The 16,944-nt window shown below is 34.8% G+C and overlaps 1 protein-coding gene across 1 annotated transcript in view; it reads right to left on the bottom strand.

The window, feature by feature from the left end:
* Nucleotides 1-823: 823 nt before the first annotated feature.
* The window catches only part of LOC113061422 (protein unc-13 homolog C-like), a 67,958-nt gene continuing 51,837 nt past the window's right edge, over nucleotides 824-16,944 (bottom strand). The window contains exons 17-19 of the mRNA XM_026230518.1: nucleotides 13,548-13,676; nucleotides 4,354-4,487; nucleotides 824-1,079 (exon numbers count right to left, since the gene is read on the bottom strand). Of these exons, the coding sequence (XP_026086303.1) occupies nucleotides 875-1,079; nucleotides 4,354-4,487; nucleotides 13,548-13,676 (468 nt within the window). The 3' untranslated portion in view covers nucleotides 824-874. The remainder of the gene's footprint in view (nucleotides 1,080-4,353; nucleotides 4,488-13,547; nucleotides 13,677-16,944) is intronic.

Here is a 16,944-nt window from a genome sequence, read left to right on the forward strand (position 1 = left end):
AGAAGTCTATGGGATGTCCTCACTGAGATCAGTGAATGTGTGAGTTTGAATCAGAGGGAACTGCCCTTTTAATTGCTCTACTGTCAGGTGTGTGTGTGTGTGTGTGTGTGTGTGTGTGTGTGTGTGTGTGTGTGTTTGTGTGTGTGTGTGTGTGTGTGTGTGGAGGAGAGAATAACCTTGCAATTCATTCACCCTTTACTTTCAAGAACAGTTTGTGTGTGTGTGTGTGTGTGTGTGTGTGTGTGGCCTTTCATTCTCTCAGCTTTCCAAGCAGACAATCTGTGGCACAATCAGAGGCACAGCAGTGTGTGTGTGTGTGTGTGTGTGTGTGTGTGTGTGTGTCAGCCTTTGACAGCAGACCATCTGTGTTTGAATCAGATCTCACAGGTGACTCTGAATATCCATGAATCACTGATGCCACACTGTCCTGATGCCATCAACGTCAAACAACACTCTCTGAAGAGTTTGTATCACATTTGTGTTTACATTTATGATTTTTGTCAAAGCAACTCACAATATAAATATTGTAGTTTAATTTCAATGCAGTTTGCAGGCACACTCTACACAAAGCTTCCACTTAAGTCCAGCCAGATAATTTATAGAAACTCAATTTCAAAGCACGATGATGACATCACAGCTCATTAGCATTTGAATGCCCTCATTTGCATATCATTACACTAACTGTTTTTGTTCAAATAAATGCTATTCGTGCTGTAGGGAGACTTCAGAGCAACTAAACTGCTACCAAACCAAAAAATACTTCTGCTTGTAGAACATGAAAGATGCTTCAGAAAGAACTGAACATAAACATGAATCACGTGACTTTTCTCAAACACTCAGTCCAACAGTGATGTAAAACCAGCTTGAGTTCTGCTCAGAAACAATCGATCTGTGACATGTGTTGGTCTACGATCTGAACAGAAACCATGTCAGAAGAAAAACCACGCCAGTAACCCCACAGAGATGGTAATAAACAGAGCAGGAGAAACTCACCCTCCATTGCGTACTTCATATCCAGAGCGAAGAGGTTCCACATGATTTCGGCACTAATTCTACCCATATTCAACTCTTGAGGGAACCTGAAATTAAATAAAAACAGACATAAATAAAATCATATACAGCATAAATTTGAATGACTTTTTATTTTATTGGAATTATGTTTATTAAAAAATAAATAAAACATTAAATGAAATAAAGAATAATAAACGGAATATTAAATTTGCTAAATATATATTATAATCACCTTTTATTAGAATTAATTTATTTAGAAATTTAAAAAGAAATAAAGAAAGAATAAACAAATAAGTGTTTGAAATAAATTTTGTTAAATAATATATTTTCATGTCTTTTTATTTGAATATTTTTTATTTATAAACTCTCAAGAAAGAAAAAGAAAACGAAAGATTTATAAATAATTAATGTAGTAATAAATTTGCTAAATATATATTTTCATGACCCATTGTTATAAGTAAATTCCTAAAGAAAGAAAAAATGAAGAATGAATTATAAGTAAGCATTTGAAATTAAATAAATATTGCAATAAATCCATCAGTTTCAGTTCTAGAGGTCTAAGTCTGGTCTTGACTCCATCTGCTACTCAACACACAAACCCTCCGAAAAACACATGCATACCCCACACAAGTGTGACTGATCATATGAAATAACTTGGGTTAGGAACACGTCCTTCCATTACTATGACAGAGAGAAGAGAGGGGTCTAAGAGGGTCTCATCCCTTTGTTTTTCACACGCGAGCACATTCTGCTTATGGACACCAATTTCACTCTACTACCCATCGCACGAGCTGTTTCCATGGCAACCGCCTCCGTACCACACCAGCGAGTGAAGCAATCAGTTCTCTGCTCTCCCTCACTGATCAAAAACGATCTCAGATCAATCTACACCAGACCCAACTCGGTTTAATTGCTTCAGGAGGGACAGAAGAAGCTCTCAGAGATGGACACATATGGATTCAGATGAACACACTGATCATGAACTCTTATAGTGATGGAAGGACATGTTCCTAACTAGAGTCATTTACTATGCTTGATTAAGGAGGGAGCATCTCTCTCTCTTAATCACTCTTTATCTTTAGGACTGACCAACCATGCTGAAGGAACAGATCCAGTTGTTCAGATAATGTAATCAGCTGCTGCTGTACAGCATTGACTTAAATTCAGCATGAAACATCATTCACAGGCCGTTTTGCTTCTGTAAAATGATTTATTGTGCAAAACTGATTTTATCTGCTGGGAGGAAGAATGCGGAGGATGTCATTATTATTATGATGAAAGATTATTAAAACAAACATTGTTTCTTATAACAGCACACAGTGATGAATTGTTCATAATAAGACCAGGAACATGTAATAAGGAAATAAAGTCATTTTGACTTTAAGTAGTGTAGAAATAGAGGATGGAAAGTCAGAAGTCTCCCTGCGATCAACTCATTACATGAAACCATTTAAAATGGGATTGGTAAGAATTATTTTAAAAGAAATTGATACTTGTATTCGCTAAGGACTGATTAAATTGATCAAGAGTTGCAGTAAAGACATTTATAATGTTGCAAAAGATTTCAAATAAATGCTGTTCGTTTGACATTTGTATTTATCTAAGAATCCTGGTAAATAAAATGTATCAAGGTTTCCACAAATATATTGTGCAGCACAGCTGTTTCCAAGATCGATAATAATCAGAAATGTTTCTTGAGCAGTAAATCAGTATATTACAATGATTTCTGAAGATCATGTGACACTGAAGACTGGAGGAATGATGCTGAAAATACAGACATAAATTATATTTTAAAATATACTACAATAGAAAACACACACACACTTGAAATTCTAATAATATTTCTCAATGTTACTGTTTTTACTGTATTTTTGATCAAATAAATGCAGCCTTGCAGAAGAGAGTTCATTCAAAAGCATTACAAAAATCTTACCAACCCCAGACTTTTGAGCAGTAGTGTGACCTTTTGAGGCATTGCTGTAATGCACATAATCATGCATATTCTGTGTAAAATTGCACACAAGTTCCACATTACAATGGAAAAGAGTGAATTCAGGCGCAGCATGGGATGATACTTTGTGCATGACATTTGAAAAATGTGGCATCCCTAATATTTCAAAACCTGAAATCCAATGCATTTTCAAAAAACTGATTTATTTGGAGTTCAAGCCATATATAAATGTGGTTTGGAATGGATTTGCTTTTTTGCTGCCTGTGGAAACAAAGATTTATTTATTTTATTTCATCGTTTGTGTGGCAGCGCTGTACAGATATTCCTCCAATGTTCTGCTCAGAGCTCATTCTAAACAAATAACAAATAATTCAACACCAATCTCTGACCCCACAGACTCTATTCATACTTTATCTACGAAGAACCTCAATGTACAATCTGATTTTAGATTTTGTGAAGTTTAAACCTTAATAAAAGTAAGATTAAGGTTTCAAAATCTGACTTAACACTGACTTAATGGAACTTCCATCATTTAACATATGGTATGATGTCATTGTAATATTTGCATACTTAACAGTGATTGTTATTGTTGTTGTTTTGCTGCAATGTAATTTTATATTAGAGTGAGTCTGATGCTGAATTTCATCCAAAACTTAGAAACAAAACAGCAAATCTAGATTTCCTTTGTTTGATCGAGACCAGAACTAATGACACTATCAGTCCAGTAACATCTCACACACACAGACTACTGCAAAAGGTGAGATAAATGATAAGAGAGAGTTGAATAAACAGAAACACTTGAAGCGGAAGGAAAACAAATTGAGAGAAAGACGATTCTTCTCTGAGTTTGTCCAGGATGCTGAATTATTCACACCTAATGCCTGCCTGTGAATTTCTGTTGGAGAAACTGCTATCGATGTCTGTTTTACACACACACACACACACACACACACACACACACACACACACACACACACACACACACACACACACACACACACACACGCACACGCACACACACACACACACACGTCACATATTGCATTTCATTGCAATGTATCTATGAAATACTGCAATATGGAAATGTTCAGACCTTCCCAAAATCAAATCTTAATAAAAATATATTTTTTTTTTTGTTTAGATGTTGCTGTTTTATATCTCAGAAGACTGTCGGACTGTTGTTTTTTCTTAAAATTGAAAACAATCAGTCAGTTAGAATGCACAGTTTTAAACTAAATCTGTTTTTGTTTTTCTAGAAAAAAAAAAAACAGATTTTATATTTAAGATATCTCTTTGCTATTTTTTTCTTTCCCGTGGAGGGAACTCAACAACATATGGTACAGACACATTCAGATGGCTTCAAAATGTGTTAGTGTGTGTGAGATACGCACTGGTTAATTATGGGTGTGTAGGCCATTCTGTCCTCATCAATAACAGACACCATCAGTGTGATCAGTTTGGGCCAGAAGTCCAGGTTCTTGATGGACGGACCCTGTTCCTCACGCGGCAGATCCTGCTTTTTAGCCTGGAAAGACAGAAGATTTATACGGATAATGAAAATCTCTCCCACGTGTTTGGGGTTTAAATAATTCAGTCTGGTTAACTGATGGGACAGAGGAGAATCTGAACACTCGGCACTCTGGTAAAGTGTTTTTGCTTCATGAGACACATTTTATTAGCCAGTGCAAATACACACAAATACATAACATTACATTTACATTTATGCATTTAGCAGACGCTATTGTCCAAAACGACTTACAGTGCATTCAGCTAATAATTTTTTTTTACCAGCATGTAAACACACACACACACGATTAAAAATAATTTAAACAGCACATTCATATTTTGTGTTTCCTGTCTTTTAAGCTCATTAACGTCTTCATTAATTATGAAAATCCCGTGTTCCGCAACAACTTCAACTAAACCATTTACTAAAGCTACTCTAACACAGTCGTCAGTGTTCAGGATCCTACTAGTCTATGTACAACAGTAGACTAAAAGTAGAGTACTATTTGATTAGACTAGTAACCAACTCAGTAGTTCTTAACCTGGAGGCCTCAAGGTGGCATAACATGATTCAAAATAAGATGTAAGTAAAAATAAAAAAATAAAAATGTATTTCAAGATTAAAAAAAAAAAAACTTTTTTTTTTTTTTGCAAAGTTATATTTTATTGGGTAGAAACTGTAAGTAAAAACCTTATCCTTAATCATTGTGCAGTAAATCCCTGGTTAGCAATGGTATCCCTGAGTCACATTCATCTCCTGAAATTTAATTATTTTTAATAGTTACTTATTTTTTTAATCTATAGATAATGCTTGCAATCACAGTGAAGGATAATATTAGGAAGTATCAAGATGTTGCATTGAATCTTGCAAGTCAAAATGACATGACAACAAACTATGACATACAACATGTCAAGCAAAGCTGAACAGGATGTTTAACAAAGGTAAATGGTAAAACAGAATAAAATAAAAGGTAAATACTGAAGAAAATGGGCATCACATATAAGGAAGGATTCAGACCTGAATTCAGGTTTACTAAAATAATGCCTTAAAACCTTTTTGGTTGTTGACATATCTAATAATCTGTGCAGCCTTTTGACATCAAAAGAAAAGGAAGGTAATTTCAGGGGTGGAACAATTACATTTTGATAAAAAATTGCAAAGACAAACTTGACTTTTTTCAGGGTCCTGTAAGTGCACTTAAAAAAAAGGAAAAGGTAAAGGCTCACAAGCCAAGGCCAAATAAAATAAAAAGATTCATGAAATGTGCAAAATAAAACCAGGAATGTGATGGTAGTGCAATTTCAAGGATTTTTTTTTTTACATTTTTGTTTTCCTTCCTCATAGTCCTTCCTCAAACACTTAACAGGAGTTTTGTCTCGCACTGCCTCACACTTTCTGCCAATTTCGAATAACCTGAGAAAGACTGACAGCTACAGCAAAACATTAGTGTTTAACAGCGATTAAGCTGTGAAACATTCATTTATATAAAAAGTACACTTAAGCACAATTTAAACAGCACATATCTGCTAAACTTGCTCTCAAGACTTTCCTAGGAAATGCATGCACTTAACAAAATACAAACCTTAAATGCATGTAAGCCACACTTGGATGAAAGCATCTGCCAAATGCATAGACAGGAATTCAACATGTTTTTATAGCTATACTTACATTCTAGACAAACACAAGCATTTTATAGAATTACTGATATAACATAAATTAATACAGAGAACCACAGGTATTGTTCTAAATAAGACTGACAACCTTGCTGCAATATGAAAGTCACCTAAATCCAAAGAAATCAACATTCAATGTGCTTTTATATACACCAGCTATAACACAATGAGTGTGATTGGCTGAATTACAGGTGCCACCATCTCTTGGCACACAGGTCAGAGTTTACTCTGGGGGAATGTTTGTTTATCATGGATCTGGATGGTAAAATCAGCACTCTCACTTCCCTCCCACTGCCTCTCCCACAATGCACTTCTGTCTGATGGACAACTGGGCATCATGCCAGGTTTATTTCGGGCATCTCTCTGGGCTGTTTTCCACGGCAAGACAATTCTCACTTACACATGAGAGCATTGGAATTCTATGGTCTCTGGAATTTCAAGAATTGTATTCCAGTAGTACTGTGGGAAATGTGTGAGTTGGAACTGTCCATGGTACTGCATCTTTATGTGTTGTTTCACTGTCCATGGTACTGCATCTTTATGTGTTGTTTCACTGTCCATGGTGCTGAAGCACAATATGTTGTATTGATTCGCTGTCCATGGTTCTGAATTTTTTTCACTGTGTCGATTCACTGTCTGTGGTGCTGAAGCACAATTCACTGTGTTGGTTCACTGTCCAAGGTGCTGAAGCACAATATACAGTGTTGATTCGCTGTCCATGGTGCTGAAACATTGTTCACTGTGTCGATTCACTATCTGTGGTGCTGAAGCACAATACACAGTGTTGATTCGCTGTCCAAGGTGCTGAAGCACAATTAACTGTGTTGGTTCACTGTCCAAGGTGCTGAAACATTGTTCACTGTGTCGATTCACTATCTGTGGTGCTGAAGCACAATTCACCGTGTTCGTTCACTGTCCAAGGTGCTGAAACATTATCCACTGTGTCGATTAAATTATTTTATAATTCCATTCAATTATAATTCTAGTCATGTTTTATTTATGTATTTATTTTTGGGGCCATAATTGAGTTTCTTTTTAGGGTCAAAGACTGTGTAAGTTTTTTTTTTTTTTTTTTTGAAAGAAATTAATACTTAATTTAATACTGCACTGAGAAAATAAAACTGCATAAAACAAAAACTGTGTCTATTTTCATTTCAGGCTGCAAAGCAAAAAAATCTGATTATTTTAAAGGGGGGTGTGATGTCTGATATGTTTGATGTCAGAATGACTAGTGAGAAATTAGATTTCTCAGCATGTGTCTTTTTAAGGATCAGTTGACAGAAACATATTAAAATAGTCAATTCAGCTCTTACTAAACAGGGTAAAAATGCATCATGGATTATGTAACATGCATTAAAACATGCTCTATGCCACATTGCGTCCAATGGTAAACACAAGAAAAAATTAACTGCTGTGTGTTTTTGTACAACAATAAGGATTTTTCTCCCTATCTCTCAAGCATGGTGCTTCCTGTAAGGCCACAGCAGCGAGTGTTTTATTATTCAGTCTTCTTGTCTTAAGCACCATACAGTTGAACACTAAGACCTCTGTGTGTACTAGTCTACAGCAGGTAATACACTGAACACACATGCACATATAAGGTCCGTTGGAGTCTAATAAGTGATTCATAAAAGAGACTTTCATCCTGACATCGGTGTTGTGTATATGGGCCTGTATGTGGTATGTAAGCCTGCGAAACACAGTTTTACTCAAGGAAAAAGCAGCTCCTTGAGGGCGTTGAGTAATATGTGCTGAATTAGATTAGAGTCAGAGCAGGAGCACAACACCAGCTCACATTCCTCTACTGCTGTATCTGTAGAATGAGAGAAACACCTGTCCTTGATTCCTGTTATGAATGTGTAACAGCAGGATTCGTTACATTACATATGAATGATGAGGAGTAATATTTATAATTAAAAAAATATAAGCATGTAGTTTTTTAATTCATTCCTCCTAAAAGACTGTTTGGATCATTTAACTTTACATTGATCTTGCTTTATTTACTCTGTGACTGTGTGTGTGTGTGTATGTGTGTGTGTGTGTGTGTGTGTGTGTCACTCTCTAATTCAAGTTCAAGGAGACAATTACAAGAAAGAGTGCTCACATCTGCCTGTCATCACACTGAGACACAAGTGAGGTTATCATTACGAGGCAAAGGACAACACACACACACACACACACACACTCACACACACACACACACACACACACACACACACACACACACACACACACACACACACACACACACACACACACACACACTTCAAGACTATTTCTCATGCAGCTGAGTCACTCCACCCAAACGTGAGATTAAATGAAGGATGTATTTTCCTCAGGGTGTGTGTGTGTGTGTGTGTGTGTGTGTATGTGCTTCAGATGGTATAAAAGAACTGATTGTTCCAGTGCAGATGATGATGATTTTGCAAAGATAAATATTGTATCCTTCTTTAGTGTGCATGTACTGTATCTCTGCAGATTGAATAAAAAATTAGATACAGATAATGTTCTTAATCAGGTCTGTCAACTTGCAAAAAAAGATGCACAGCCTGAAATTAGAAACGGATTAAATGAGAAAGGGTTTATATCATATTGTTTGACTGTGCCGTTTCCTTTCCTTGTCTTCTTGTGTGTACTTAATCAATGCATGTTCTTTCCACAAAACATGTTTGCCTTTTGAAATCATTAACATTCAATTATGTAGGCAGGGACATGATTTTACTAGATCGTGAAAAGTAGGCGGTCTGGAAGTAGGAGTTTGGCACTAATTGACTGAAGTGACATTAACTGCAAAAGAAAGCTATTTCAGAGCAAATTATTATATGTCAATGATTACAAAATCCAAATGTCTCTCTTTGCAATAATTTTTTTTTAAAGAAATTGAAAAATAAATTATATAATCCCTTTCTAGTTTATCCAGTTGCAAAAAGTGTTTGATGTTATACAGCTACAAGTAACTAATCAACTTTAACTTTATATTCATGGATTTGGGAGATGCTTTTATGCACAATTTAATCCACCTTGACACAAATCAATGTGCTGACATACATGGAGATAGCATGATGTTCTGTGTGCTGAGATTCCCCCTCCATGACACACAATGGACTCTTCCATCCTCATCCTCCCCTCTGGATGAAGATGGGCTGCTCCAAACTCTCTCTGTCTTTTCTGAGGTAATTTTCTTCCCTCAACAGAATCATTGTGTTTGGTGATTGTCTGTGGTGAAACGAGGCCCTGCAGCAGGTCTGGAGTCATTTCATCCAGATCTCACCCTCAAGCCATACTTTCGCTTGCTTTTGATTGCTCATGAGACTAAAAGCCAACATGAAACAGCATTTTACAATCCTTGACAACATCTGAGCACAGTTTGAGACAATACTGTGGTTTTTGAGATTATCAGGTTCAGGTTAATCTGAATTTTAAAATTAAAAACATTCATTTAAATGTAATAATTTGTGGGTTGGTATGTTTCTGATTAAAAAGAATGTCCCTGAAGCCCATGGTATTAAGATAGAAAATATATCTCTAATCATCTAAAACACACGCCGGTGCTCTGCATATACCTATAAATAACTATTACCTCTAATTAAAAGGTGTTTTAAGGGCTTTGCATGATTGCATGTTTCTGGTGATGCTCTTTCAGGTGTGAGTTTAACATGCATCGTGTAAATCACAGCTACACGCTCTGCTAATTGCTTCTACTGCAATATGTACAGTTTATTTATTTATAGATCATAACTGCAAATGTAAAGGGTTTAGTATAAATAGCTGGATGTCTTGGGAACAACAGACTATAATTAATCTAATAGAAAAAAATAAATAATAATATTTTGCATAAAGAAGGACACCTATTTTAAATCCCATTAACCATTTGTATTTATTTATTTATTGATTAATTGTAACATTTTCATTACTTTATATCAGCATTAAAGTGAAATGACAATATATAATTTGTAAAATAATTGATCATTGCAACACTATTTTGTATCATTTAGTTATGAATGATTACATATTATTATAATTATGAATTTAATTTCATATTTAGGAATAAGAAAAATGTGAATAATCATCATGAAAATAGTAAAAATAGCCCTAAATTTTTTATGCAAACTGAATTTATTAATTTATTTTTCTTGGAAGGTCAAAAAGAAAATATAAATGGATTATTATATGACTGTAATAAAGTATGTTTTTATATTTATAAATCAGCATTACAATAGCACACAAATATGACTAAATAATATATAATTATTAAAAGTAATCATTTAATAATTAATTATTATAAATATTACTATAATTATTATATTATTTAATCCTTATCATATGATGAAATTAGTTTCTTTATGCAAAATTGAAAATATTTTTTCCCTTTTTGGTGGAAGTACAATTTTTAACTTTTTGCAAATAAAGTTTTCTGATGATGTAAGTTGGAGTAGGGTGTGAGATTCATACATTCTTTTTTTGGAAGATGAAATATGACCCATGCATGTTCCTGACTGGTTTTGTGAAATTCACTGAAGTATTTTCTGTCAGTTTTTTAATCTCTTTATCTCTGTACATTTTCTGCCAGTTGTTCTGACTCACTGCGTCTCATCTTATTTCCACCAACCATGCATCTTTGTTCTTTTCAAGTCCTCATGTTTCCACGGATTTCCTTCACTCACATCACACTAACAGGATTTGCTTGTTTCCCGCGCACGTGTCTTAAGAGCTCTTTGGGATGATTATATAACATAACCAACCCACTTCTCAGTGATGCTATATTATATATATAAGATAATAAGAACCTTCCATGTGCACCAGATAAAACCCTGTTTTCCTCTCCATGGGGCCTTTGCCTCATTTAGAGAAGAAGATGGGTCAGTTCTGCTCCAAAAGCTACTAAAAATAAACCTCTCTACTAGTGAGAGTTAAACTCTGTGTTGTAATTTTAGCTGTGTTGTGTTTGGGGAATCCGCTATAATCTGTTATTTTGGGCTGGTGATGCTAACAGTCCTGCCCTTCAGAGCTCAATAAATGTACAGTATAAACACAGAAACATGAGGATTTCTGCAGGACAGGATCAGTGTTATCAAAACTAACTACTGAAAATAGATTTAGTTAATTCCAATAAAGCTGAAATATAAATATATATAAATACTAGACAAAAAAATACTGAAATTGAAATAAAACTTAAAAAAATCTAAATTTAAAGGTTAAAAAAAATTAAAAACTAATAAACTAATCAAAATGGCAAAAGCACAGAAAAAAAACTAAAGAAACTTGAAAATATAAAAAAATCTGTATAAATAAAAATCAAACTTAATATAATAATAAATAAAAATAAATGATGATAATAATAAATACAAATTAAAGCTAAATGTAAAATGAAAAAAAATAATAATGACAAAGGCACATTAAATTACTAAAACTGACATTAAAACATGAAAATAATAACTAAAATAAAATAAAATAAATGAAAGCTAAATTAAAAAATGAAATACTAATACAAATGACAAAAACATAACAAAATTACTAAAACTTGAACAAAAATAAATGGAATCTAAAAAGATACAAATAAAATCTATATTTATAAATAATAATAAATACCTTAATAGCATATAAACATAACACCTCATGGCTTTGTTTTTAAATAAAATATCTGCACACATGACACTAATAGATTAATGTGCTTAAATGTTCTTAAATCTCACTCGTACGTTTAAACATATTATATATATATATATTTATATATAAAAGTTAGATTAATACAAAAGAAAACTTGGAATATACTGTATTACAGAGTGATTCTCTATGCTGATGGAAGTTGGCAAGCCCTGGTCAAAATGCAGTAAAGAGCAGCATGAACATTCTTCCAAAAATCTCCTTTTGTGTTTAATAGAGGAAAGTAGATGGGACTGGAACTCATTTTTGTGAACTACTGCTCTATGAACCTTAAAAATCAATGAAATACTGACACAGTGTCAGAGAGCGAAAACACCACGGCTAGACACTTTCTGCAAGCGTGACACTGTGACGGAGGATTCTGGGGTCAGCGCATCAGATCATGTTGTGTGTGAACGCGTGAAAGCCACTGTGTTGGTGCGTGTGTCGTGCGAATGGACCATGAGAAATTCTGTGGTCATGTCTGACTGGAGAGATCAGATCGAAGCGTCCACACACACCCACACACACACAGCAACAACATCAGAAATAAATTGTGTCATAACACTGCATGTACTTTACAACCGGGCTGAGAAGAGAGAGATGCTCTCTTCCAGCAAGGAAACACCCTTCTCTCATTCAGCACACTCTCTTTTCACGAAACACTCCACACAATCACAGATGTCACTGCTTGGAAAACGCATTGCAAGCATGCCATCCAGAACATATTCAACAAAACACAATACTCAAGGCCAACCGTGTTTGGCCAACCAAGTCTCTGCTGTTGAAACCACATTTGTTATTATTCAGCTCAGCGCTGCACATTACAAAACATTTATCACTGGACGACTGAAAGTTTATCAGTTGCATGTGTTTTGACAATTTAAATATTCAAGCGATAAGAAGACACGAATGAGAACTCAATTCATGCAGAGAAAGCTGTATCTCAAGCGTGCAAATACTGAATTGAGCTCTATTTTGTGTCTTCTTGCTCCTAAATGGACAAATGCAGGCAAGTTCACCGTATTTTTCGGACTATAAGTCGCACTTTTTTTCATAGTTTGGCTGGTCCTGCGACTTATAGTCAGGTGCGACTTATTTATCAAAATTAATTTGACATGAATCGAGAAATGAAAGAGAAATGAACCAAGAGCAAACATTACCGTCTCCGGCCGCCAGAGGGCGCTCTATGCTGCTCAGTTCTCCTGTAGTCTACACTGAAGACATAGAGCGCCCTCTCGTGGCTGTAGACGGTAATATTTTCTCTTGGTTCTAAATAAATGCGACTTATATATGTTTTTTTCCTCATCACGACGTATTTTTGGACTGATGCGACTTATACTCAGGTGCGACTTATAGTCCGAAAAATACAGTATATCATAATACTTAAAAACATGGTTGTTAATATCTTAAGTGAACATAAACAATTGGAAAAGAAACCGGATGTGTTTCATTATATTGGATCCATGCATTAGGTCTTATTTAGTAAGTTAGTGACAGGGTCAGTGAAGAACTGAACCACTTGCCTAACTAAGTCAATAGAAAACATCCTTAGCATTGAGCTACACTTTCACTTTAACCAACAACTGGTCCACCATGACAGTAGTTGCCCTGAAAGAGAAAACTAACCGTAGAAGTACACCCCTTGGGTTTTCCCTGCTATTGCACCCCTTGTGGAAACACAGTCTGCATTCATGCATTTGAGTATGTTTGTGGCCGTACTGATCTTAAGAGTCTTTCTTAACCTTTCTTAATCTCTTACCTGGTCCAGCAGATGGTTGTAGAGCTCATGGCAGTTGTCAAAGATGTATTTGTATGTGGAGTCCAGACAGGCCTTCACACAGTCCTTAACCACCATACTGGCTCTGGGAGGATTCTGCAGCTCCTGCACCTACAGCACAAAAACACACTCACAGTTAGTCCAATAACACACACACACAACATCAGTAAGCCAGGATAGCTGCAGTTTCTTAAGTGTTGTGTGTGGTTTGTAGTTTCTATGGCCTTCTGAAAGGTTTTCAGTGTTGCTGTGCTCTAGGTGGATGATGTCATAATGATTTAGTTGCTATGGAGTGTTGTGCTATTATGGTGTGTTCAAGTCCTCCTGGGAAGTTTGTGTTTATGAGTCGGGAAGTCATAATTACGATGCCCATCCGATGTGTTAATATCACTTTGGTTGGGGAAAATTGCTAAGGAAAAAAAATAAAAACACCACTTAAATTTTAACACCACTTCTACCAAATGATGAATAAAGAATGCACATTAGCTGCATTTTTGTTGTTTTCATTTTTTTTTTTTATCTCTGAAGAAGCTATATATATATATATATATACAAATTTTGTATGAGTTACTAATCTAGTTCTATTGTATATGTTGTAAAAATGTTAAAAACAATGTCCTTGGGGTCAGGTGCATAAACTGTTAAGACCAGTCTTTTTTCTTCATAAATTATTAAAGTCAGTTACAAATACAAAAAAAAAAGTAGATTGGTCTAATTTGAATCCAAAAAAACTTTGTTGACTAGCAATCACATACATAATAACTCACCATGCAGCTCCTAAGGTGTTGCATTTTAGTTCAGGTCAAAACATTCAGTGAGGTTCAGATTTTTAGTCATTTTTGTTGCTCACAATCACAATCACTTGCATAAGTCTATACTTATACTGATTAGAGATGACAAACATTTTTTTCTTTATTTCTTTCTTTGCTCAGAATAAGAGACTAAAAACACTCGCTCAGAGTATATAAATGAATAACATGAGAATGTACAGATTAGTATGCGTTTCTTTTTGCCTTATGTAACGCCTAATGTGTCCCATTCCTCCACGTGTGCTGTGTTGGTGTTTCTGAATGCAGCCGCTGAGGGCAGGAATAAACATCACCCTGGCATGGGCGCTCTTCCATTACCCATAATGCATTGTGACAGTTAGAGTTTTATTCAGTGCCTGGCGGTGCTTTCTCAGTGGGCGGAGCTTCCTCTGCCTCTTTAGCCGCGCTTCACTGATTTGCCTGCTCAGTCCACTCTAACTGTCCGTTATTAAAATGACGAAGCCCTTTTTATAGGATGCAAGGCCCGGCTAATGAACTGACAGCACTGTGTGTGTGTGTGTGTGTGTGTGTGACATCATCTCCTCCTGCCTCAGTCTACTCTCTACAATGACTCATCCAAACACACTCCTTAATTCAAGTAGTTCACAGTCCATCAAATCTGGATGTGGGTCAGTGACAAAATGATCAGGAGATGATCACAAGGGTGATTCTTATAAAATTCAAGTGTAAAATACAAGCCAAGTCCTTAGGAATATAATAAATTTCTATTTATGTATATTAACATATATATATATATATATATATATATATATATATATATATATATGTTGATATGAAAATATTGTATAAGTTCATAATTATACTGTATGTGTAACTTTTTTATATTAATAATACAAGCTGCTTCACTACAGTCCTAGTTTTTAAAAGTTGCATCATCATTGACCTACATACAGTTTTGCAAAAAAACATTACCGATCTGCAAAAAAGTCCAACACATTCAACACAAACTTCTCGTTGTTTAAACTTGATTAAGATCAATACATTCCAGTCATAATGCAATGCAAGTGCACAGTTGATAGGTTATGAGTTAATAATAAAATATGTGATTTAATGAGACAGAAAACTTCACATGTCTGTCTGTGTTTGCATAATTGCATACAGTATATTTGTGGCCAATGGCTGCCAATGTCTATGTTTCTAAGCATGGACTAAATCTGACAAAACTGTGCAAATGATCTGTAATAGCCCGGGAGGAGAAAGGGAGAAAAATCAATCACTGTTTATTCTCTGTTTTGCATATGAAGGCTTTCTCCAACTCATATTGACCTGCGATTACAAGTCAGTCATATACAGTATTAAAAATCAAGTGAATTAACCACAGGGGCCAATCGCAGCCGCGATCTCATCTAGAGGATGACTACAAAGACAAAACGCCTGGAATATTGCTGTAATATATATAAATATATAAATGCTGCACCCTACAGTGGTTTTACAGGCACATTTGCTCTGAATATATTTCCTGGCTCCCCAACAGTGAGAAATCAGCGTATTCTTTATGATTCTCAAAAAATGCGGTATTCTCTCCCACAGAGCTGAGCTATATGTCAAATACAGTTATATTGCCACGGGACCCCAAGAACTAGTGGTTCTAGTTATTGTGCTCAAAATAAATTTGACTCAATTGCATATTTCAAGAGCCAAAAGATTTTTTTATTTCATGCAAACAAATGAGAAATCATTGAAACCCTGCAGCGATGGTGAAATATGTTTCATTACTGAGTGTAAAGCAGCACAGCTTTATATTTTGGTGGCTGATGAAGCAGAATGTGAAAACAATCAGAGAATATATTTACTTTGTCGTTGCTTGCTGAAGTGAATCACATCTGAAGTGTCTCAGTGCAGGACTCTTATCAGGAAAGCTGTGATTAGCAGCTCATTAACACCCGAGACAATCAACAGCAGATCTCTATCAGAACGCCAAAGAATGAGTCGAATATAGCTGAATTTCACAACCAGGCTCAATTACTCAAAACTAGTCAAGAACTCGCCAGGGTCATATTTCACCCCAAATTATATAAGCATAAAAAAATAAAAAAATAAAAAAGATATTTAGAGATTAAATTCATTCTGACATTATTTTCATGAAAATTAAGCATATTAGCATTGCTTTATAAGCTTACTATAATAAATAATGTAAAAATATAATTGCTATAATTAAAAAATAATAATACTATGTTATTAAAATTACAAAAGCATTTAAACATCATTATAATTTTCTAAAATTAATTTGTATTGAAAAACTGACACTGACGATGTATTACAGTAATGAGAATTTGGGGGAAAATGTGCTTAATTGTCATGATAATTATACTTAAAATAAATAGATAAATAACATTTAAAATTTTCTCTATGCATTAAATATTTTTTTAATTCCAGAAGAGGATTATTTTCTTTTTTAATTTAATTTTTGTTGAATATACTTGACTATTTAATGCAGGAAATTATTGTGGAACCAGGAAAGTCCTTCACACTGAATAACAACTACCATCATGTTTTGACTGCCAATGAAAGTCACAAAAAAAAAAAAAATCATTCATATTTTAATTGAA

Source organism: Carassius auratus, chromosome 43 (genome assembly GCF_003368295.1).
Source record: "Carassius auratus strain Wakin chromosome 43, ASM336829v1, whole genome shotgun sequence".
In the NCBI taxonomy this organism is placed as follows: Eukaryota; Metazoa; Chordata; class Actinopteri; order Cypriniformes; family Cyprinidae; genus Carassius; species Carassius auratus.